This window comes from Mytilus galloprovincialis, chromosome 1, assembly GCF_965363235.1.
Source record: "Mytilus galloprovincialis chromosome 1, xbMytGall1.hap1.1, whole genome shotgun sequence".
NCBI classification, from domain to species: Eukaryota; Metazoa; Mollusca; class Bivalvia; order Mytilida; family Mytilidae; genus Mytilus; species Mytilus galloprovincialis.
The window spans coordinates 80,728,744-80,753,943 of record NC_134838.1 but is presented as its reverse complement, the minus strand read 5'-3'; the positions used below and the strand labels follow the sequence as shown (position 1 = coordinate 80,753,943).

The window sequence follows — 25,200 nt, the reverse complement described above, 5'->3', positions numbered from 1 at the left end:
AAGAAACAGCCAAGGACACATGTATACTTATACAGTTTTAATGATTAGTATTTACAAATTGGTAGCACATGTAGATAGCAACTTTTAACGTTTATATCAGGAACAGATAGCACTTTTTTTCTGAAAGCTTCCATATCATACTGTAACAGTTCTTCTGACGCTACAGAATATCTGAAATAGAAATGATTTAAAGCAATGAGTAACAGATTTGTTGGTTTAACCAATTGTTGCATTAGACTTGTTCGAGTAAAAATTAAGAATTTAACATGACCTAGATTTTAAATCACATTTATTAAACACAGAATATTATTGATTATTCATAATGATTGTGTTTTGATAATTTTTAGATAAAATATATATGAAAAGAGATTCATTTCCATTCTCAATTTTATAATAAATTTGAATAAGTAAATAATCAAACAATACAAAACTAAAACCAAGTTATAGAAAGAGCTGTGCATTTATATATATATATATATATATATACATAAAATTTACTAAAAGGAGTACCAAAATTTAAACCTTTTTGTATTTAAAGTAATTGAAAGATAGGAAACTTACCTTTTCCATTAAAATTTGACCAAGTTTGAAGTTACAGTATCTCTTGGCAGATGGTAGTAAACTTAGCACAGTTCCATTCTTCACACAATAATTAACAAAATCCCAGCATGCTTTCTCAAGGTCATCAAGGCCAAACTGTGATGCACCACATAAAAGTCCTGAAATGATAACCGATAAATTAGTGTTACAATAACTTTCCAGTATGCTTAATTTAAAATTTATTATAAATTTGTATTTGAAAATTATTTAATCTGTAAAACTATAAAAATGATTATTACTTATGGAGGCTCGAGGGTATAAAAATTTCAGAAAAAAATTAAACATTTATTTTTCATTGCAAATTTTATTTATTACCTTTAGTAGTTGTTACTTTATCATATGGTACAAAAATCATTAAAAAAAAATCAATGTGTGTTGGTTCCAGATGATTTTTTAAATGTAAATATCATTGAAAAGCTCCAAATTATCTCACTTTGGTGCAAAAATGCCAGTTTTTGGCACTAAAATTGAAATATCTTTTTTAATTCATCGGTGACCTATATTTTTTATTCTAATTTTCAAATAAGCTGTACTTAAACTAAATTATTGTAAAATTTGAGCGATTTCTGTAATTAAGTTCTTGTTTTATTTCGTTATTACCTTTATTTCTCCTATTAGTTTAACAGAAAAAAGGCACCTTTACAAAAATGTCTGATTCTTTCGAAGGTAGATTGTGAGCGTAAATGAATGGTGACCCCATTTTTTTATTTCATTTTTCTATTAAGTATAAGATAAAGTTCATTTATAGAAAAATATAGCGAATCCAATATTAAATAAAAAAAAATGATTTAGACCTGCGAGCCCCCTTAAACATGGTGTATGAATGTAATAATATTCCTGATCTGCCTTCTAGTAGCAAGATGTATGTTCCCTGTCTATGTAAAGTAAAAAATAATAAAAATAGCATGTTATATACCTGCCAGACAGCTGGAGTTGATGTCAACAGATCCACAATGTATAAACTCAATGATCTTCCTGAAATCTTCTGGTTGGTATTTCTGGACTGTGATTAATACATCATTTTGAAAAATACTGGAGGTTTTCTTTTTTTTGTCCTTTTTATGAGTTTTTCCTTTGAACTCTTGCTCTTTTTGTTTCTTCAGTATCAAGTTGTACAGTACTCTGAAAGAAATAGTTTATTCATTTTCTTTACAACAATGTATGAAAGTGATTACCAGTATCTATGTTCAATCCTTTTTACTTTTTAAGAGACAGTATGATTTAACTGGTATGTCAATGTATGTATTGTTTGTTCCACTCTAATATTGTTATAGTACAGTATCATGGGTATCATGAGAAAGCTCTCTCACAGGCAAACTATCCATAACTACCCATCTACATTTCTTAGACAAAGTTAGAGAAATTTTAATACAGTTTTGGAAATTGTAATGTTTTATTGGTTGTCCAGGTATGTGATGAAATTGGAATTTAAGTCCAAATATTTCTTGTGTTGAAAGTCAATTTCTTTTTTTTTTCCAGTGGTGCTTGCTTATTGGCACATATCCCACCATATCATTACAAATGTATTCAATATACATGATATAGGACATTTAGTGTTGGAGAGTTTAAAACCTTAACACAATGATTGATGGTATTATTAACTATAATGTGAGTATAAGGTACAGTATCTCTGAACTATGTGTTAACTTACCTGCTTCTTGTTCCAAGGATGGCCTTGACACCATGAACCTTGACCTTTTCTGGTCCAACTTCAAAGATAACATCACATAGCTGTGGGATATATGAGATTGTTCTCAGATGCTCAGTCAGTGTCTGTGTATTCCTGAAACTCATTGAGGTTGAGCTTGTCCAATGTCCCATCCTTGTGTTGAGAATGCTATTTATTGACCTGGATGTGTGTCCTATATGTTCCCTATCAGGGGTGTCAACAGTGTCATTGGCCGTTACAGCCTCACTATCAGACAAATCTTGTGACGATCCATACCCAGAGGAGCAGTCTGTAATAGAAACAAACAGTGTACCAGTAAGAATGACAGAAAATGCTCACCATCTATTTTATTTTGTTTAGAGACTATGAAATTAGCCAGATTGAATTGTGAAAAGATTAGACCTGGTATTTGTACAAGCTATTGTAAATATTATATGAGACACTAGTGTTAACTGTAAAAGAGGAATAAGTTTACGTTGTCCAGTACTTCTGAACTTTTAGTAAATTGGGTGAAACTTTTTAATTGCTGTCAGAGTAGACAGCTACTTGTTCTTGTTAAAGTTTTCAAAAAAGTATATTTTATACTTTTAATTTAGTTTTAAAAAAAGTAATTTTAGAAACTTTTGTTTTAGCTTTCAAAAAAGTAATTTGAGATACTTAAAATTTAATTGCAATAGTAGAATTCAGCTCATACAATAAATCTTTGTTAATAAATAAGAGAATATTCATTTTTATAAACACAGTGTATAAACATGATAAAACCAGTATTGTTATAAAAAAGAATACAAAAAAATAGAAAAATACTTGATAGGAATACATAACTTTCAGCTATGTGATTGAGAAAATCTGGCCAAATATTTTGATTTTACCAATAAAAAGAAAATGAAATAATTAAGTTTTTATAATCGAGAAATATTTAATTTTTTTTGCTAAACATCAATTTTACCATGACTTACCATCAAACTCTGTTTGTTCAAAATCTACTAAAGCCAATGTGGACTCACTTCTATCCATTATAAAAAAGATTATTATTGACTTTAAACTTTCAAATTAAAATTGCATCAAATTCAGACACAAATAGTACACTGTTTCATGATGTTAAGAAATCTCTGTTTATACCCTATAGATGAGGAATGGCTTTTAGCAGAGCTTGGGGTCTCAAACATTTGATTTTCAGAGCTTGTGCCTCTGTTTTGTTTTACATTTTTGGGCTTGGGTCTCTTCTTTATTTACGAAAAATTGTAATATATTCAAAATACTCTAAAAGCATAGTTAATTTTTTACATGTTTATATATTTTGTTTATTTTACTAAATCATCAAAGAATATACTAATTGGCAATGGTGTGATTGAGGTGATCTAATTAATGGAGTATTTTATTGCTGTGGCTTAATTTTAATAGTATGTGTGGTAATGTATTTTGGAAATAAATCTCATTGAAGTTTAAACATACCAAACTTTCACCATAAAAAGTTAAAATTTCAAATAAAAAAATATATAAATATCTTTAATTTGCAAAATATATTAGACAAAATATATTATACTTTATTTAGCCACAGATGATAAATAAAAGCTCTGGAAAGGTAATTGCCTTACTTGCACAGAAGACAGTAACAATAAGCTGTCAGTTTTTCATTTTTCTACTTTAACTTACATGATTATAGATTCTCTGTCAGTTATGTTCATGATATTGGCCTGAAGCTAGGGCTGGTAACTTCTTTTAATGAACTTTAATTATTTTTTCTTTCGTTAGATTTTTTCCTGTGACACCTATTTATTATTTTGTGTTTTCTCAACTATTAATTTTTAAATGAAGAATGGTTGAATTTTTTATAAATATTTCTTTGCTTATTTATAAGGTCATGTGACAGTTTGAACAAAACCCTATATACAGTTTCATTAAGATATATGTAAACTGTAGAGTCAATAGATATAACTGCTAAGCAGTTTTAAACAATCACTGGTCCAATATTAACTCTTCATATTCTAAAATACTAAAATTGTGTATTTCCTATATAAAGGCAAATTGTGGGGGTTGAAACTTTTGGGATACCACTTTTGAAGAACTCTGCAGTGAGTCTTTTAGCTCAAAGCAAAAGATTACAAACCTCTGAATATTCAATGTGGAAATTCAATTCTGTTTGAGCAGAATAATTGCAAGATGTGGAAAACAATACAGTCATTGGACAAAAGTGAGTTCCCATTATTATTTCAACTTAAATCAATTTTTTTTCAAAACTACATGACTGATTTACAACAAATAAATACCATAACATGTAGAGTTGTTTGAAGTTTTGTTGTTTATTTGGCCATGATATTATTCATGCTCATTTTAATTTTCTGACAAGGTGAACACAAAAGAAAAATGTTTCTGGAAAAGCCTTGGCTTAAGCAGAAAAGAAGTTATAAAGGCCCCCTATATATATATAAGCATGTATATTAAGGTCAAATAACAGTAGTCCTAGAGTGCATTTAATTACCCTGATGAGTTTAGAAAACTGTCTCTTCTTCCCTAATTATGTGGTTGATACAATAACATTGACAATTAAGTTTTAAAAAACAACTTCAAAAATTACATTTTTAATTATTAGAGCACATGGACATGAGAAACAGCTACTAGTAATAGTATTTGATGGTTTTAAGATAGGAAGATACCTGACAGCAGAAGTGATAGATCCTTACATGTCTATGGTAAACCATACTGGTTCTTACACTGGTACCAGAAGTGAAGCTTTCAACAGGTACAAGACTTCATCTAGGTCTGCTGAGACTTGGAAAATATCAGGAGAAAGACCAAGCCAAAATAGGTATTCTGTAGTTGTATTGGGATTTTTTTACTGGTTTTTTTTTTGGGGGGGGGAGGATGATTATGAAGAATATATAAAAGATGACATGATTATTACCAGATTTACAGTTTAATTTTTATTTGGTCTTTTGAACACTTATAATTTCAAAAGAAGAATTTTGAACAAATGCAAGTTATCTGAATTTTACTCCCACACTTCTAAATTTTACTCCCAAACTCAAGTGTGTAGTTAAGGGACATTTTTCCCCTGAAGTTTGTTTTTAGTACTGGATTTGTAATCAACAAACTTGTAAAAGTTTATAAAACAGCATTCATATAGTGTGTTATGTTTAGTTTTTTATTCAAGATTTTATTTTCCACAACTTTTTTCCAGCAAGTTTGCAAAAAGGAAGTTTTTACCAAACAAACTGAAACAGTACCCTGTCCCTACACCTCTTAGAGAATGTATTATGGAGAATGATTGTATAGAAGACAACTATCCTGTTCTAACAGAGGTAAATATACTAGACTTTGTTATCAAATACAGGAAAACGTTTTGGGAATACAGAACAATTGAAATGTATCTTTAACATTATGCTGAAATTTCAGAATATTTGTCTGTGTAGTAAAAAGTAAAAGATCACAGATGCTTTTGTGAACACTCTGTCATTTGATTGCTATTTATTTTTCTTTTAAATTTTAAAAAAATTGGTACATGTTAACATTCTGACAATGAATTGATTATTTCATCTTTAGCCTCAAATAAGAAAGTAGTTGGTATAAAACACCTAGATTCATTATAAAGGCATTGTAATATTTTGTCCAATTACTCACACAGTCCTGTTTTATTAACTTCTATTATTTGTTTTTGATAACTATGAAGATAAAATTTCCCAGAAGATCCCTCCATTACTCAATAGTGTCTTTTTCATCAAAAGTGGTTGTTTCTACTGCACATCATATTTTACATTGAACAAAAAAATCTATGCTGTTTTAACCCTTATACCACCTGACCAAAAATTAATGGTGTTATATTGTAATGATCCTTGATGAAAAGAAAATTATATCAAAACTCATCAATGGTACCACACTTATAATGATGCTCACTAGACATGTTATGTCCAAATCTGAGCTTTGTAATTCAATTATGTATTATTATGCCCCCACTGCTAGGCAAATGGGGCATTAAGTGTTACCCTTGACCTGCTGTTTGTTCATCTTTCCAACTGTTCCATTTCCATTTCAAAGCTTGAACTCTTAAACACATTCTTCATTTATTTGTTATTTTACATGATTTGTTTTAGGAGCTAACTTTTGAGAACTATACCCAGAAGTTTGATACACTGATTCACTTAGAAGAAATACAGATGGAGATAGATATTAGAGAGTTTGATTTAGAAAGAGTAAGTTATTTAGTGATACATTTGAAGAGATATGATGTGTTTTGCCAAACCAACAAAAAAAACATGATTGATGTATGAAAGTATAGCCCTTTAAGCACAGTGATTTGCGCATTAGTCATATTTATTAGTTGTAAGACAATATGGTATGAGTGCAAATTAGAAGAATTAAAAAAAATTCTTGCTGGGTAATTCTTTTAGTTTCGTAGGTAATTTTCAATTTCCCTATTACACATGGTCTATGTCCCTTATTCTTTTCTTTACTCAATGCCTGTACAGATAAAAGGGCTGAGATGTTGGACGAGACAGAGGACACATTATGCAAACAAAAATTTAAATGACCTAAAGGAATTTTATTCATCATTTTATAAACATGATAGATAAAAGTATTTTTTACACAGTAAATTAGAAAAGACATATATATGTTTACATGATACACTTTTTAATGTTTTAACAGTTCCATATTCAGAAGAATTCTTTAAATTATGATACCTTCAGAATGTTTTTTCTTTAATTTTAGGTTTGTATGAGAAGAATAGGAGAATATTTGGGATTGAAGGTACCAGGCCTAGCTGAGGGAAGACCTTCAGTCCTTATTGGTGACAGAGTTATACTGACAGACCCAGGTGATCCTGATGGTCCACGTTATGAGGGATGTGTTCATGAGGTAAGGACCATTATAGGCATGAGAAATATTGAAACTCATATTGGAGGATTTAAGTGGTTATGATGATTTATGATAAGAGGTCCTGAAATGATTTAAAAGTAAAGACTTTTGGTTCCAGGAATGGTGAAATGGAAACCTTACAAAATAAAATTGATACTTTCACAAACCAAAGATAATAGTATAAATATAAATCTTTTCCCCCCTTTTAATGTAGTTTTCAACTAAGATGAAATGTTGCAATTTTGAGCCAAATATTAAATTGACAACATTTCTGATTATAAAATCAAATATTGAATATACATGATATATGTTCATTTCTTAAACATTTCAGTTTGGGTTTAAAATGTACCCTTTTCATTGCTTTTACTGCCAGTAAATGACAGTGAACTCAGAAAAATGGTTAATGACCTGTTGTTGACCTTCTGCTGTTGTCTGCTCTATGGTCGGGTTGTTGTCTCTTTGATACATTCCCAATTTCCATTCTCAATTTTATTAATGAATGCAAAATATTGTCTATTTGACTTGCATATCCTCAGAGATAAAATAATGTACAGAAGTTGAAAGCAATGTACAGAAGTTGTCCTAAAAGATATTCACATTAAACCTGTATTTTGTTTTATCAATTTACAGGCAAAAAATAGGAATCATTGAACTCTCATTTTTGATTTCAGTTACTAAAAGATGAAGTTCTAATGAAGTTCAACAAGACATTCCAAGACTACTACACAGGAAAAGATTATGATGTCATGTTTACATTTAATAGGTACAATTTATTTTTAGAACCACAAGAAAACAGATTATTTTTTCTTATTGTCTCTTAAAGGGGCACTAGCTGCCAAATTCTTGTTCACTGATTTGATTCAAATTCTCATATTTTATTTATAACAATGTAAAACATTTTTCCAAACAATCAAAAGTATAAAATAAACGATTTACAGGACATGGGGTCAATAATATGTAGCTTCGTTTTGTGTGAATTTTAGCCAAGACCCCATCTTATTATCTATCAAGTTGACCTTTGATGGCCATATAAACCAGGTAAACATAAACAAAGATATAAAACAGTTTAAGCAACTCGTGCAATTGGATTTTTATAGGTCTGTTAAATTTTGTATTATAGATTGAAAATTTATTTTTATTGTCGTTTTTTTTTAAGTACAATTTTTGGCGGATCGAATCAGTCATTCAAATTATTTACCTTTGTTTCACTTTCAATGTTGACATTCTTTTCCTTTAAATAACCATACATGGACCATGCATGCGTTATTCTATCTCTTTCTACAGGGTTAAATTGGAGTTCACATGAATACGGATTCAATGAGGTCTAATTATTCACTTGCAAGTGAATTATTCATTATCAATGTTTTTTATCTTAATTTGACAAATCTGAACTATATAAGCTGATAAAAGCAAATTATTATTTCACTATTTCGCTTTCATTAATGATTGAACAAAAAAATCATTTTTTATATATCTCGTAGCTAGTGCCTCTTTAATGGACAAGAAAAAGTATGACCATTTTGTTGTTTTATTACAGTTAATTTGAGTTCTGACGGTCATTTGTTCTCTTGGCTACTCTGACTTCAATCTCCAATAACTGACCACCATGTTATGAGCAAGGTTGCTGAAAGTGGTGTTAAACACCTACATTAAAACAATTGAAATTGAATGTTAAGATTTAAAGAGGTTTAAAATCAGTGGTTTAACTGATATATGAAGATTTCAGTAATACTTATACACAAAGCTTAATCACCCCTGCCGCTACTGTTACCCTTGACTCTCCTGTCGACCATCAATCTGTCCTATTTTCATTACAAAGCTTTAGCGGTGGCATTTGTGTCCTGAGACACATTCTTCTTTTATTCGAAATATTTTTAGATATAAAAATTCAACAGCATTATAAATTGTCTAAAATTCAGTAATTTATTGTTAATTGTAGGGCACCTGTCAGAAGATGTCATCAGTCTGTAGAGTTTGCTGTGCAGTTAGGAGAAAATGGTACATATAGATAATATTTTCTGAGTAAACTTAATCACAGTATAAACTTATTTAGCAAGCAATTGTAACCATGTTTCTAAAAAACTTCCCTCAGCTGATATTTCTAAATACTTGGTTTGAAAGTGACTAGTCCACTTTTGTTTTTGTCCATCTGATGAGTTAAGCCTTTTTCAACAGATTTTTATAGTTCGTTCTTATGTTGTACTGTAATACCACTGTCCCAGGTTAGGGGGAGGGTTGGGATCCGGCTAACATGTTTAACCCCACCACATTATTTATGTATGTGCCTGTCCCAAGTCAGGAGCCTGTATTTCAGTGGTTGTTGTCTGTTTATGTGTTACATATTTGTTTTTCATTCATTTTTTTTTACATAAATAAGGCCTTTAGTTTTCTCGTTTGAATTGTTTTACATTGTCTTATCAGGGCCTTTTATAGCTGACTATGCGGTATGGGCTTTGCTCATTGTTGAAGGCCGTACGGTGACCTATAGTTGTTAATGTCTGTGTCATTTTGGTCTTTTGTGGATAGTTGTCTCATTGGCAATCATACCACATCTTCTTTTTTATAGATAATGTTTCCTGAGTTTTAAAATCATTGGTTTCTTTACAAAAATAAGGATGAACTGTATGATTGCAACAATACAGATGTCCATTTAAAAACCTAAGATCAAAGATGTGATTATTCTTTAAAAAAACAAACTTTGTATGACTGAATATGATTGACTTTCACATTAACATTTTTAAATGAGGATAGATTGTCTAGAGAAGTGTTTTTGTTTTTTTGTGTCATTTTGTTTGAATGCTCATGCTAGATGTACCCAATATTCTCTTTTATTCATGTATACAAATACCATATATGATATTGTATATGTTTAAAAAAAAAAAAAAAAAAAAAAAAAAGTCAGCACCTTCAAATTTCTTTCAGTACTATTTCCAACTGTTCTCATGCCAAAGATGTCACAGTTGAGGTCACTATCCCAGAGTGCAACAGTGACACCACTGCATACTAGTCCAAGTAAAAGCCATCAGAAACGAATCAATTATTACAATAAATCATTGAATGCCAGACAAAGGGCAGCTGTGACCAGGATATTGGAGGGACAATGTCGACCTGTGCCTTATATACTGTTTGGTCCACCTGGTAAGCTTTCCTTAGATACTGGATTGTCCAAGGGGAATAGGCATCTCATTTTGCTAGACAGTCCTCTTTAGTAAAAGTCTTACAAGATTCTAATTTCAATTTTCACCAAACTGCAATTTTCCATGGTCAAATGAACAGCATGTTTTGCATACATGTACTTGAATTAAGATATAATTTTATATTTTTTGTTTTATATTTATTTGTAGGGGTTAGCTTTGAGAACCCATTGTAACGCATATTGCTTTGTTTTGTTGTGACATTTAAAAAAAATGTATGTCTCTTTTCCCTACAGTATGATCTTCAGTGGTTACTAAATCATTGTCCATTACATTTAATTTAAAATTTCCGTTCTACAGAGGAAAATTTGTTATAGATATAAAAAAAAAAGAGTGTAGAAATCAAACAAAAGAAAATTATGCATTCTTCCTTTTGTTATTAAGTTAAAAGCAATAGGTATTTCTTCTTTTAACACAATTTAGAAAGATACTTTGATTAGAACAATACTCAAAACTTTACCTTCTAAATTTTGATATATGGAACATTCTGGAAAAGTCCATAGAATAAGAACAGTTAACAATAAAAAGGAATACAATAGCTTCTTTAATTATTTTAAGGTTAAGAACTGGTTTGACCAGTTGACCAAGAGGACAATAGTGTCATATTATCATAAATTCTGTATCTGATATGATGTATATTTGTGATGTGAAAACATAGAAATTCTTTTTATAGGAACAGGCAAAACAGTGACAGTGGTAGAAAGCATTCTACAGATTTTACATAAGATTCCATCCAGTCGAGTTCTGGCTTGTACACCATCTAACAGTGCAGCTGACCTCATAGTAAGTTAGAAATGTCTAAGTAGTTATTTTATCTTAATATAGGATTGGTAGTACCATGAGCAGTAGGTCTTGGAAGAATCCAAGATTACATTTAGTTTGTATTTTGTATTTGCTGCTGACCTTCTCACAAGCTTTATATAGTAGACTTAGAAGGACTATATTTATTATACACTTGCCTGTTTTCACCCTGAATACCAAATATGGTTTCTTGACAAGAACATTCAGTAAAGGAAAGGTGTGAAGTATTAGGCCAATTATATGTATAAACTAGAGAGCATGATCTTTATAACAATCTCTTGTAACCCAGGACCTCTGTGTTACAAGGCAGCGTGTTAATCGACTGAGGTAAAGAAGAACTTTCTTAGCTCAACCGCTTACTGCTGGATAAGTATCTACTATATGTTCAAAGGGAAGCAATCCCATCACCTATTAGTACTTTTTAAAGAAAAGGAATTTTTGTTTGCCTTTTTTGTTTTGCCTTGACGGAGTCAAAAAGCAAGACAATGGTATGCTGTTTCTGGCGATGGCGTCAACAGTGTATTAGTTTGTGATTAGGTCTAGTTTATGGTGAACCACAAGTGGTAGGTCAATCATATTTGGTAAACAGTCACATCTCATTTCCATGGAGATTATTTGGCCCTGACCCCTCAGTCATGGTCTATTAACTTCGAAACTTTTGCTGATTTTATATGTATTAGTTTGTGATTAGGTCAGTTTATGGGAAACCACAAGTGGTAGGTCAATGATATTTGGTATGTAGTTGTATAAGCATCGGTATATCTCATTTCCATGGAGATAATTTGGCTCTGCCCCCTTAGTAATGGTCTATTGACTTTGAAAAAAATTGTGAGTTATCATATATTAGTTTGTGATTAGGTCATTTCAAGGGGAACCATTAGTGGTAGGCCAATGTTAATTGGTATTCAGTTGTATAAGCATTGGCACATCTCATTTTTATGGAGAATATTTGGCCTCACCCCTCAGTCACAGTCTAATGACTTTGAAACTTATTTTAGTTTACATGTATTAGTTTGTGATTAGGACATTAGGTCAGTTTAAGATGAACTGCTAATGTTAAGTCAATGATATTTGGTATGCAAATTTATTGGCATTTGCAAGTATTGTTTCCATGGACATAATATAGCCTCAACTCTTCTTATTGAGTTTGAAACTTTTCTATACTTTACTAGTTAATGTTTGTATTTAGATTTGGGAACGACTTATAATAAGTCAATGGTCATGATGGTATTTGGTATGTAGTTGTATAAGCATTGGCACATCTCATTTACATGGAGATTGTTTAGCCATGTAACTCAGTCATGGTTCATTGACTTTGAATATTTTCATAACTTGTGTAAGATGTTAAAGTATTGCTATTTTAATTTCAACATTTGCATAATCAAAATTATAATAAGGCAGGACATATCCTTCTCACAAGCTTTATATAGTAGACTTAGAAGGACTATATTTATTATACACTTGCCTGTTTTCACCCTGAATACCAAATATGGTTTCTTGACAAGAACATTCAGTAAAGGAAAGGTGTGAAGTATTAGGCCAATTATATGTATAAACTAGAGAGCATGATCTTTATAACAATCTCTTGTAACCCAGGACCTCTGTGTTACAAGGCAGCGTGTTAATCGACTGAGGTAAAGAAGAACTTTCTTAGCTCAACCGCTTACTGCTGGATAAGTATCTACTATATGTTCAAAGGGAAGCAATCCCATCACCTATTAGTACTTTTTAAAGAAAAGGAATTTTTGTTTGCCTTTTTTGTTTTGCCTTGACGTTTCAAGGGGAACCATTAGTGGTAGGCCAATGTTAATTGGTATTCAGTTGTATAAGCATTGGCACATCTCATTTTTATGGAGAATATTTGGCCTCACCCCTCAGTCACAGTCTAATGACTTTGAAACTTATTTTAGTTTACATGTATTAGTTTGTGATTAGGACATTAGGTCAGTTTAAGATGAACTGCTAATGTTAAGTCAATGATATTTGGTATGCAAATTTATTGGCATTTGCAAGTATTGTTTCCATGGACATAATATAGCCTCAACTCTTCTTATTGAGTTTGAAACTTTTCTATACTTTACTAGTTAATGTTTGTATTTAGATTTGGGAACGACTTATAATAAGTCAATGGTCATGATGGTATTTGGTATGTAGTTGTATAAGCATTGGCACATCTCATTTACATGGAGATTGTTTAGCCATGTAACTCAGTCATGGTTCATTGACTTTGAATATTTTCATAACTTGTGTAAGATGTTAAAGTATTGCTATTTTAATTTCAACATTTGCATAATCAAAATTATAATAAGGCAGGACATATCTCTGTGATAACAGGTTATTTTATCAACTTTAATGTTTGTATATTCTATTATTCAGTGTTATTATATTTAGCATATACATAAGATAATCTGTTTTTTTAGGCTGAGAGAATACATGAGAGTGGACTAGTAAAGACAACAGATATGGTCAGATTGAATGCCAGAAATAGAAATCTAGAGGTTTGAAAATAAATAAACAAAAAGTGCTTGCATGATAATTAATCCAATTTATTTTGGTATTTGAAATTCTTTTTTTCTGCAATAATTCAAACTCTGTTCCTTTCTCTTTATACCGATAGTACAATAACTTTAACACAAACTTTGGTGTATTTTTTCACATACAAAAATTCAAATGTCAAAGTTACATTGCTCTTATAAAAGAAAATATGTGTGAGATATCAACATAAAAAAATATTGTTATAATAAATTGTTTGACCAGCAACTGAATTTTGCTGAATAGAACCGAAGTTAACTCTGATCGTAGCATTACTTTTATTTTACATCATAGTTTTTGTATCATGTGAACAATTATAAAACCATTTCCATAATATTAAGCTTTTTTAGTACACTGAATACAAAAACAAATTAACAAAAAATTGTGAAAACTTTCAGGTTATATCAGAGTGTCTGAAGCCATATTGTTTAAATGGTGACGATCTTGACACTGCCTCACACTACAGGATAGTTGTGTGTACATGTGTATCAGCTGGTGTGCTGTATTCTCTAGGGATCAAAGCAGGACATTTTACACATGTCATAATTGATGAGGTATTTAATTTCATAATTGACCAAAAACCTACTGCTTGTATTATATATTTTTATAAAATTTCTGAAATGAAACAACTAATATTTTGACTTTTGACTTTAACGTGTCACGCTTACAGAAAATCAGCAATCCTGTGTAACGCTTAGACAAAAATGAGACCCACTACAATTCTCCTTATCTTTCCTGTTTAGAATTTTTCAATTTTTTTTTTTTAGAAGCACAGTCAATGCAATTATAAATATATGTTCATATTTTCACCAAATGATACTAATGTTCTGAAATTTTATATATACAGTCGACTCCACTTAATCGCTTACTTAATTGCATAATTCTGTTAATTGCATCATTTTCTCCTGCACAAAACCATTAACCCTTCATCTGCTTAGCCTTAAAAGTGGCCTTTCAGTTAATTGCATAAAAAATATTGCCTGCTAAATATGCTTAGTTAAAACTGATGAGATTTTTAAACAGTAAGGGCAATTTGGTAAGTACATTTTTTATTGAATACATTTTTTTATTTACGTAATTATTTCATATTCACTTTTGAGGGTTAGTTTTAAAATCAATGATGCCTGCTAATTCACATAACATCCGATGTATTGGCTGGTAATTTGGCTTGGGCTGATTAGTATTCATGTTAAACATTACAGCGCATTCAAAATGGCCGAAAAATTCTATATGTCAATCATGTATTTTTTTATGATTTTTTGAAAAAGCATTTACTTCTAATTATAATATATTTTCTCAGATTCAACACAGATGCTTCAAGCTTTCAAGCAAATACCCTGTAAAGGGCCTCTTTCTTAACTGATTTGTATATACAAATCTAATGAGGTTAAAGAGACAACGTTTGAATCACTGTGAAAGATGTAAATACTTCATATCACAGGCCATTATACATTTATTGTTAAAAAAGATAATAAACTCTGTAGCATTGTTTAACAGCTTATTGTAACCAAGGTGTAAAAATGTACATCCACATAAGGGTCATGGAAACAAATCTATTTTTTAGGAAATTTGGTTCTATTTTTGTATTCCAGGTATTTAAAAGGAAACGTTGGTACCCAAATAAATTACAAGAAAATGTGTTTATAAACTTAATTGAAGGAACATGTTTGACATTAGACATATAACTTTTATTAGAATATATATCATCATTCAGTACATTGCAAGTGGATTAATCTGTTCATCTTTCATCAGGGATTTCCTTTACTAATCTTTACTTTATAGCTTACTATTGATGTTATTTGACTGTAATTTGGCATTTTAGATATATATGCATACTTCGCTTAATTGCATAATTTTGTCTGACAATAAGGCTATGCAATTAACAGGAATGGAGGGGGAAGGACTTTTTCAAACCTCAGATCAGCTGTTTTAAAGCTCGATATTTAGGGTTGATCCTTTCAGGATCCGGGATTTCTTTTTGGAATTTGGGGAAGTCAGATTTTTTTTTTTTTAATTCATGACCTTAGGATTTCATGTTTTTAAGCCCGGGATTTAGGGATCAGGATCCCTCCAATCCCCCCTCTATTGTACTGCATTTACAAGTTTCTTTCAACAATCTCACTGTTAAGAATTAACAGAAGCATGTTACTTTATATACTAATTATTGGGAATTATTCTATATTATTTTAGGCAGGACAAGCTACAGAACCAGAGTGTCTAATATCGATATGCTTAATTGGTGACGAAACTGGTCAGGTAGGAAGAATGTAAACCTTATATAATAATAAGAAGATGTGGTGTGATTGCCAATGAGGCAACTATTCACCAGAGTTCATATGAAGCAGATGTAAGCAATTTTAGTTCACTGTACAGTCTTCAACAATGAGGAAAATTCATACTGTAAAAGGCCTTGACATGAAAAATTTGAAATAATAATTGTTTACTTCAACTTGCTCAACTTTAAATAAACAGGTTCTGTTCTTGCAGTTAAGATCTAAGTTAAGATTATGGTAATTGTTTCAAAAAAATGATAGATGAAACATAAAGAATATTTTTATACAATGAAGAAATCGCTTTGTGCTTTGTTAAATCCATCTTTAATTTTAGATTGTCCTAGCAGGCGATCCAATGCAGCTAGGAGCAGTATTAAGGTCAAAATATTCCAAAGAATATGGCCTAGAATTATCATTTCTAGAAAGGTTGATGAGCAGACCTTTGTATGATAGGAATGAAGCAATATTTGCTGATCATGGGTGCTATGATCCTTTGTTGGTAAGCAAATACAAATAAGGAGATGTGGTATGATTGATAACCACCAGAGTTAAAATGAAGTGGAAGAAAGCATAATGTCATAAGAATGTGTTAAAAATAAGACTGAGTTAACTTTGCATATCATGGGTATTTCAACCCTACAAGGTAGATATTCTGTATACCCAGGTAAATCCATCTCTTATTTGCTTTCTGGTTTGCCAATTTAGGATAGAACAAAAAGAATGTTTGCCATGTATAAAAATTAAAAGATTACTTGTATTTAGTTCTAAAAAAAGTAGAACTGTCTCCATTTGATTCTTGTGTTTCTAACAATTCCAAAAAATGTTGTGACAAAACTATCGGGCTATATAAATAAGTTTTTAATGGAATGAATTCAATTTATTGAAATAAATAGAACCACCTGACATTTGTAAAAATGGTCGGGGAAAATAAGAAAATTTAATGTAGATTTAAACATTTTCAATAAGATTTGTTCTCTAAGAAAGCAAATTAGATTTTTACAAAGTTTCTGCTTTTTAATTTGTTAAAATGCACACCATTTATGTAAAACCTCTTAATTGAAAAAAAAAATAAGGATATCCACACCAACACCAGGAAAATAATGTCACAAAGGTTTGTCTAAAAACAGGGTAAAAAGGACAGGGACAATTATAGATGTGATTACATCCTTGAAAGGTTAAATGGTCACTCTCTTTAATAATTGGTGATATAACTGGTAAATAAGTATCTGTCTCATCCTGTCATCAAAGGACTATTTATCCTATCATGAAATGCTATTGAAACTCTAAGAGTTTTATTTCTTTTTCTGTTCTAGGTGACAAAATTAGTAGATAATTACCGCTCACATCCATCCATACTAGGATTACCATCTGAGTTATTTTACCATGGAGAACTCTTGGTCAAGGCAGACCATCATCTGACCCACAGACTATGTAACTGGTCCATGTTACCTACAAAACAATTTCCTGTTATATTTCATGGAGTAAGAGTAAGTAGTTTAAATGGCTATTGCTGTCTCTTTAAAGATTAATTAATGTGATATATTAAACATTCTTTTATCTAAACCAACTTTGATCTTTGAAATTCTTATAAATTATTTTATAGTATTCCTTTCAAAGTTTTGGGTCCTCAATGCTCTTCAACCTTGGACTTGATTTGGCCTATTAGCTTTAACTTTTAACTAATGAATATTTTGAAGATGAAACTCCTGTCTTGTGTAAACATTTATAAGCTTGTTATCTTTGATAATAGGAAAACAAAATAATAATATGTATCTTTTGAAATATTTTGCTGTTGTCAATGTCACTTAACTAACTTAATGTTTCTATATTTATCTTATCTATTTATAACTCTTTATTGCTACTTTCACTTTTCATTGTTTCTCTCACCTTCACAACGTGAAATTCAATGTACCACTTTGAGTACGAAAATTGTCCTCATGAAGCCTGCCTTGTAGGCGAAACATGTAGACCATTTGAAGTGTTGTCAATTTTGTGTATAATTTATTAAAGTTAAACCTAATTTTGTCATTTCTTTTTAAAGGGAGACGGATTTATATAAGTTTTTCTTGTTTCCGAATCCCTGTATTTATATTGTATTATTATATTTCATGCACTTTTTTTTGAATAAATATTGTTTAAACTAATTTGTGAGTTAAATTTTTTTTTTAAATTGTGGAGTGAGATGACTATTTTGTCCTACATAAGTCAGGAATTAATCATAACTCTTCTCTTTATGTAAAAGATTGTTGAAATTTTGCATTAATCTTAGACTAACATATTATTTGTTAGGGAACAGATCTGAGGGAAGGGAACAGTCCCTCCTGGTTTAATCCTGTAGAAACTGTACAAGTAATCAGATATCTCCAGGGAATACTCAATGATCCTGATGTGAAAGTGGACCCAGAAGATATTGGTATCATCACGCCATATCGTAAACAGGTACACTACTCATTTTTATACTGCAAATAATGCATTTTTAGCTCAATCATTTTTTATGGCTGCAAACTGAGCTATTGCCGTCACTTGGCATCACTTAGCATATTTCATCGTTTGTCTTTGTAAATATTTTTTTTATACATGACTTAGTCATATTGTTATGGTCCTTTGATGTTATAAAGTTGACTTAGTCATATTGTTATGGTCCTTTGATGTTATATATGACTTAGTCATATTGTTATGGTCCTTTGATGTTATATATGTCAAATGATCTGTATACTTTTTGGTGAAAATAAGATTAAAACTTTTTGAGTTACGGCAATTTGTAACTAAAACAGGGGGGTGTTTTTTTCACATGTTGCATCGTATCTCAAAAACGATTCTGGATTCTGGCTTAAAACTTTTTGAACACTTCTTAGTTATATTAATCTTAATATCTGTATACTTTTTGGTGATGATTCAAAATTTCATTTTTGAGTTATTGAGTATTTTGTAAAAAAAGGGGAGTTTTTTTTTACATGTCGCGCCATATCTCAAAAACGATTTATGATTATTGCTTAAAACTTTACACATGTCTTTGTTATATTTATCTAAAGATCTGTAAACTTTTTGGTGATGATTCAAAATTTCATTTTTGAGTTATTGAGTATTTTGTAAAAAAGGGGGAGGGTTTTTTTACATGTTGTGCCGTATCTCAGAAACAAATTTATGATTATTGCTTAAAACTTTACACACTTCTTTGTTATATTAATCTAAAGATCTGTATACTTTTTAGTTTTGATTCAAAATTTTATTTAAAACTTTCTCAGAAACTATTTATGATTATTGCATAAAACTTACACACAAGACGTCGGGCGTATCATGCGCTCATGGCGCAGCTGTTTATTCTTGTTTTAGGACCATATTTTGTGTATAAGTGTATTGATCTCTGTAAAATTGAACCACAAAGTTCCATACCACAAAAGGGTTATGGCCCAAACTGTTGAGGAATTAGGTGCTAAAAGGGTTGATCGTTGCTATTGAATTTGATTTTCTTTTAAATTACAATGCATGGTTATTAATTTAGTATTGAGACTTACTTCCTTATTAGACTTCAGCAGACAGTTCATGAAGAATAATAATAACAATTCCAATACTAAAATCCATCTTTCTCTCTTAAAAATATTGTTCTATTCTAATGACGTCACAATCATAGATATTATATATACCAGTTTGATATTAGGACAGAAAAGTTCAAAGTTACCAAATTTAGATTATTGTATTGCATCATCATGTTGGTTAAGGCAAAGAGAAGAATCCATTTTCTTGTTGATAGGGGTGCTCAGTAGAATTTTAAATAATTAGTTTCTATAGTTCAATTAAACTTGTCAGAAAGTGTGTTATACTCCGTTACAAATGGATTTATTTGCCAAAATTTTTCATTAATATAAAAAAGAAGATGTGGTATGATTGCCAATGAGACAACTATCCACAAAAGACCAAAATGACACAGACATTAACAACTATAGGTCACCATAAAGTTTGCCTCAACCAATTGTTATGAATCTTGTAAACAATACTTATTACCACAAAACTCAGATCAAGTACAAATTGGGTAGTGTAACTTTTAACGTTCTTTAGTTATAAATGTTTCTTCATAATTTTATATGATTTGTAAGCAGGGACATTTTCTGTGTCAAATGGACACATTCCCCATTTATTTTTGTTAGAATTTAATGTCAAAAGAAATGCACTACAACTTTATCTTGTTCCCTGGCCACTTTCTAAAATGGTGTAGGAGGGCAGAGATACCGGTAATTACCACCCATACACTCTTAGAAGAAAATCTTTTTTAATCTTTTATTTATTTTTTTAAAGATTATTATTCTAACAAAACACTATACAAGCTTGTATTATTGTGGTGCCAAGTGCAACATTTAGGAATTGTCAACAAAATTTTCAACAATAAAGTTTCTTTTGAGGTAAACTTATATTACTGCATGACTGAAAAATAGATTCCTAGAACATAGTTAGACGGTCGAATTTGTTAGCTTGTTAACTATGGTGGCTTGATAATATCCTTGTTTTAAACAACAGTTTTGAATTTGAAGCTTATCAAATTTGATATACTTCAAAGTGTTATATAATTGATAAGGAAAAGGGGAATGTTTCAAAGAGACAACAACCTGACAAAAGAGCAGAAAACAGCACAAGATAGCACAAGACCACCTATGAGTCTTGAATGTAGGAGAGAAAATCCTGGACCAGGAGGTGTGATTCTGCTGGCCACTTAACAATAAAGTAATTAGGCTAAATGTACACCACAAACAAATCAGAAACATATAAATGATAAAAAAAATTAAAACATGCAGGACTAATGAAGGTTAGAGGTTCCTGATTTGGGACATGTTCAAAAATGCATTTTAGTTAAACATGTTTTTCGAAATCTCAACTCGCTTAAATCTTCCCCTATACCTCTATCCAATGTAGAATAAACAAACAGACAGCTACACAGTAAAACATAGTGTAAAAAGTCTGTGTCAAATATTAGAAAAGTGATAAATTTGTATTCAGACTAACTTTATTATTGTGTATCATCAGACAATCCATGAAGAATTATTAAAAATCCAATACTAAAATCCATCTTCCTCTCTTCAAAATAATGTTCTATTCTAATGACGTCACTATTATAGATATAATATATACAAGTTTAGTATTAGTACAGAAAAGTTCCATTTTACCGAATATAGATTAAACTTATGCGTCATCATGTTGGTTAACGCAAAGGAGAAGAAACCATAACTTGATAGGGGTGTTTAGAAGATTTAAAATAAAAAAGTTTCAAAGTTCCAACGGAGAATGAACGTCTACAATACTTAAATTTCCTTTCATTTCTGTATGTTTGTAACTTTTATTCATTTTATATATATTTACATAAGATTATTCTAAAGCATCAATAAATGTAAATAAGTATAACGCATAAAATTGATGTTGTTTAAAAAGTTACTCCCCCTTCTAATTTAATGGACATAACCAATAAGTTGGTTAAGACAAGAATTTGGATCACCTCCGTCAGTATTTATTTATACATTTACCTGACATAAATATCAGCCCACTTTTTGACTTGTATATCTTTTGGCAATTTGATATGTTATTTCGGTTTTGGGTTATAGTTACTGAAATAAACTATGATCATTTTGAAGAAGTTGTTTTGCCCCTATAGAAAGGTTTATGAAAGGTATTTTAGTTTCAGTGTTCTAAATTTAATACTTCCTCTGTGACAGACGTTATGTTCAGGAATTGTTTTTGTTCCATACCAAAATCTAAACTTTGAAATATTCATTTGAAATTTGGAAAGGTAATTTTTGACAAAAATTTAATTTCTTGTGTATACTGTTCCTTGACAGTTTTAGAAAATCATCTAATTTCAGTTTTCCCTTCAATACCTACAAAAATTACTAAATCTTTTCTTCTATATATATGTGTCTTTGAAAGCCAAATTATTGTGTACTCAGATAAAAATATGATGAAGAAAATTGGTGATGGGCAACATGGTAACAGCATGATTTTAATGACACATTTTACCTTTAATTTCCTATTGTATTTTAAAAGAAGGTTATAAATCCTTCAGCCGAATATGACCATGGTATAAGTGCTATCATATTCTGGTCCTCTTTATGTAATGCTCTCCAGCATTGAATTGTTCAAGATGGGTAGCACAGAAATTCATATAATACACTTTTTACAAGCACTTACTTTATGACTGCTTACTGTGAATACAATTTGTGCAGTAGCCAATAATTTAGCATCAGTATGGTTTAATTGATTAATTCTGTCTCTATATTATTTCCTGTTTGGTATTTATATAATTGTATTAAAACTGAACTCTCACAGACTTAGTTGGTCTTAAATGGTATTGACTGTTATGTATCATTAGCGCTTTTGGTTTCAAATATTTTGGTACAATTGCCATGATTGCAAATTGAAATTTGTCCAATATCACAAATTCAGTTGTTTTGAGCAAAGCCTTTTTATTTTGCTATATTCTGAAGTTTCCAACTCCCCCTTGATATAGTGACCCCTAGAACATGGGATATTTATAGTCAATATTGAGTAAAGAGTCTTTGTTATTTATATTTATTCTAATTTTGTATAAGTAAGATAAGATTAGGTGTGGAGTGTATCTCAATGAGACTGTAATTTAACTACACTCTACAAAAAAAGACATCTGTAGCCTTTAAGGTTCTAAAATATTTCAGCTCATTTTAAAATAGGTATGAGGTTTTTTTGAGTAACATGCATATTCATATAATAGTAATTTTAATACATATTTTGCCCTCTTCTTTTTTTTTTTGAGGAAGGAAGGGAGAAAGGGGGGTGGGTCAGGGTAGGAATTGTTGGAATAGAAGCTCAATGGACTGCTAAAAGTGTAGGTTTATCTAGTAGATACTTTCAAAATACTATGCACAGCTATGAATTTTGTATTAAGACTAACTTCATTATTTTCCATCAGCAGACAATCCATGAAGAATTATAATAAATTTTTTATCCTATACTAAAATTCATCTTTCTCCTTTTGAAATGTTGTTCTATTCTAATGACGTCACAAGCATTGGTATTATATATACCAGTTTTATAAGAACAGAAAAGTCCCATGTTACCAAAAATAGATTATAATAAGGCATCGTCATGTTGGTTAACGCAAGGAGAAGAATACATTTTCAAGTTGATAGGGGTGCTTAGAAGATTTCAAATTAAGTTCCAAAGATCAAACTGAGAAATGAAAGATCACAATATTTAAATTTCCTTTCATCTATTTTAATCTTTGTAATTTGTTTTTATTTCATATTTTTCCTTTAATCATTATGATTATTTTAAAGCAAAAAATATATGTAAATAAAAATGGCACATAGAATTTCTGTTATTTAAGAAGTTATCCCCTTCTGATTAATTGGAAATAACCCATAAGTTGGTTAAGACAAAAATTTGGATCAACTCCATCAGTTTTATTTATACATTTACCCTACTTAAATATCATCCCACTTTTTCACTTTTAAATTTTTATGCCCCACCTACGATAGTAGAGGGGCATTATGTTTTCTGGTCTGTGCCTCCGTTCGTCCGTCCGGTTAAAGTTTTTGGTCAAGGTAGTTTTTGATGAAGTTAAAGTTACATCAACTTGAAACTTAGTACACATGTTCCCTATGATATGATCTTTCTAATTTTAATTCCAAATTAAAGTTTTGACCCCAATTTCAAAGTCCACTGAACATAGAAAATGATAGTGGGAGTGGGGCATTCGTGTACTATGGACACATTCTTGTTTGACAATTGTATTCTCCTTGCTTGGGATGATCATACTAAAGTAAACAGTAAAGTATGACAATTTTAAAGAAGTTATTTTGTCCCTGTCTTAAGGTTTTAGACAGGTTTCTGTTTCATACCAAAAGCTAATCTTTGAAAGATTCATTTGAAATTTGGAAATGTGATTTTTGACAATGAATACAAATTAAATTTCTTGTGAATACTGTTCTAGAGTTAAGAAAAATCCTTAGGTTTTACATATTCGTGACCACTGATATTCGCTGTTCTATATTCCCTGTTCGTAAGTTTTTTAAATTTTGCAAATCTCCTAGGCATAGTTAGTCTAAAACGTATTGACTGTTTTGTAAGTAACGCTTTTGGTTTCATTCTCCCAAATTTTAAAAAGTTTTGGGTAAATCATACTTTCAGTTGTTGTTACCGATTGAAAACCTTTTTTTATTTTGCTATATTCTGCTGTTTCCAACTACCCCCTTAATTATGCCCCATTTATGGGCATTATGTTTTCTGGTCTGTGTGTCCTTCCGTCCGTTCGTTCATCTGTTCGTTTGTCCGTTCGTTCACCGTCCGTCCGTTCGTCCTGCTTCAGGTTAAAGTTTTTAGTCGAGGTAGTTTTTGATGAAGTTGAAGTCCAATCAATTTGAAACTTAATATACATGTTCCCTATGATATGATCTTTCTAGTTTTAATGCCAAATTAGAGATTTTATCCCATTTTCATGGTCCACTGAACATAGAAAATGATAGTGCAGATGGGGCATCCGTGTACTTGGGATGCATTCTTGTTTACTCACAAATCTAATATTTAATATTTGTAGACAATAGCAGGTTAAAATTCATTTGACAATTTTTTTTTCCCATTTCAATTTTGAATTGTTTTGATATTGAAATAAGGGCAGGTGTGGAGTATATGTTAATCAGACAGCAAACTTACAAAATAATTAGAAAAAAAGAGACATCTACGCCTGAAGGTCTTATATCATTTCAGAACTTTAGGGGTTTCAATTTTGTTTGAGTTTCATGAATATTTATGTTATTCAAAGTCATTATTTTGATAAATTTGTTTCCTTCTTCTATTATATCAGGTTGCTTGTGGGTTTTTTAATTTGGAAAAAGGGGGGGGTATAAGAATTGTTACAACAGATGCTTTTTTTTCTTATAACTACAATACTATTAAATAAATCACCTTCTTTAAATTGTTTTTGTATTTACCTACTGTTAATTCTGCTTAAACTGTATGTTGAACTGAGAAGAATATATACATCCATAGAAATTACTTTTTAACTAGGTGTTTTAATATCTCCTGAATTCAGTCACATTAAATAGATAATAATTCCCAAATTTCCTTATATGAATTTGATTCCAAGTTGAAGTTGTCACATTATTTCATTTTCAAACTATGGATTTGTTATTTTCCATTCATCTTTCTCAAAATTATTGTCGGATCTAATGACGTCACGAACAGCATAGTTATTTGTAACGATTTATTTACGACAAAAAAGTTCCAGAATTCTTAAAATAAACTTATTTTGGCACGTCATCAT

The 25,200-nt window shown here is 30.5% G+C and overlaps 2 protein-coding genes across 8 annotated transcripts in view; one reads left to right on the top strand and one right to left on the bottom strand.

The window, feature by feature from the left end:
* The window catches only part of LOC143085357 (RNA helicase Mov10l1-like), a 50,390-nt gene that overhangs the window by 12,672 nt on the left and 12,518 nt on the right, over window positions 1-25,200 (top strand). For both annotated transcript variants that reach the window (XM_076261638.1, XM_076261646.1), the window contains exons 4-17: window positions 4,860-5,075; window positions 5,448-5,568; window positions 6,358-6,456; window positions 6,974-7,120; window positions 7,792-7,883; window positions 9,060-9,118; window positions 10,043-10,258; window positions 10,988-11,097; window positions 13,536-13,613; window positions 14,046-14,201; window positions 15,838-15,903; window positions 16,255-16,419; window positions 17,234-17,407; window positions 18,210-18,359. In XM_076261638.1, the coding sequence (XP_076117753.1) occupies window positions 4,860-5,075; window positions 5,448-5,568; window positions 6,358-6,456; window positions 6,974-7,120; window positions 7,792-7,883; window positions 9,060-9,118; window positions 10,043-10,258; window positions 10,988-11,097; window positions 13,536-13,613; window positions 14,046-14,201; window positions 15,838-15,903; window positions 16,255-16,419; window positions 17,234-17,407; window positions 18,210-18,359 (1,849 nt within the window). The remainder of the gene's footprint in view (window positions 1-4,859; window positions 5,076-5,447; window positions 5,569-6,357; window positions 6,457-6,973; window positions 7,121-7,791; window positions 7,884-9,059; window positions 9,119-10,042; window positions 10,259-10,987; window positions 11,098-13,535; window positions 13,614-14,045; window positions 14,202-15,837; window positions 15,904-16,254; window positions 16,420-17,233; window positions 17,408-18,209; window positions 18,360-25,200) is intronic.
* On the bottom strand, window positions 23-25,196 carry LOC143085432 (serine-enriched protein-like). 6 transcript variants are annotated; one of them, XM_076261790.1, is made up of 6 exons: window positions 24,869-25,196; window positions 17,258-17,369; window positions 2,252-2,558; window positions 1,517-1,722; window positions 562-719; window positions 23-171 (listed from the first exon to the last, which is right to left on the bottom strand). In XM_076261790.1, the coding sequence occupies exons 2-6, from the start codon at window positions 17,286-17,288 to the stop codon at window positions 136-138; spliced, it is 738 nt and encodes a 245-aa protein (XP_076117905.1). In that variant the 5' UTR covers window positions 17,289-17,369; window positions 24,869-25,196; the 3' UTR covers window positions 23-135. The 6 variants fall into 6 exon arrangements, with proteins under 6 accessions (XP_076117905.1, XP_076117913.1, XP_076117921.1 ...); XM_076261798.1 differs by having other exon boundaries at window positions 24,873-25,196; XM_076261806.1 differs by lacking the exon at window positions 24,869-25,196 and adding an exon at window positions 20,916-20,934.

Coding starts and splice junctions, on each gene's coding strand:
- LOC143085432 (XM_076261774.1), bottom strand. CDS start 3,283: ATGGATAGAAGTGAGTCCACATTGGCTTTAGTAGATTTTGAACAAACA. Junction 2,559..3,225: donor TGAACAAACAGAGTTTGATG/GTAAGTCATGGT, acceptor TTTCTATTACAG/ACTGCTCCTCTGGGTATGGA. Junction 720..1,516: donor CAACTCCAGCTGTCTGGCAG/GTATATAACATG, acceptor TTATCATTTCAG/GACTTTTATGTGGTGCATCA.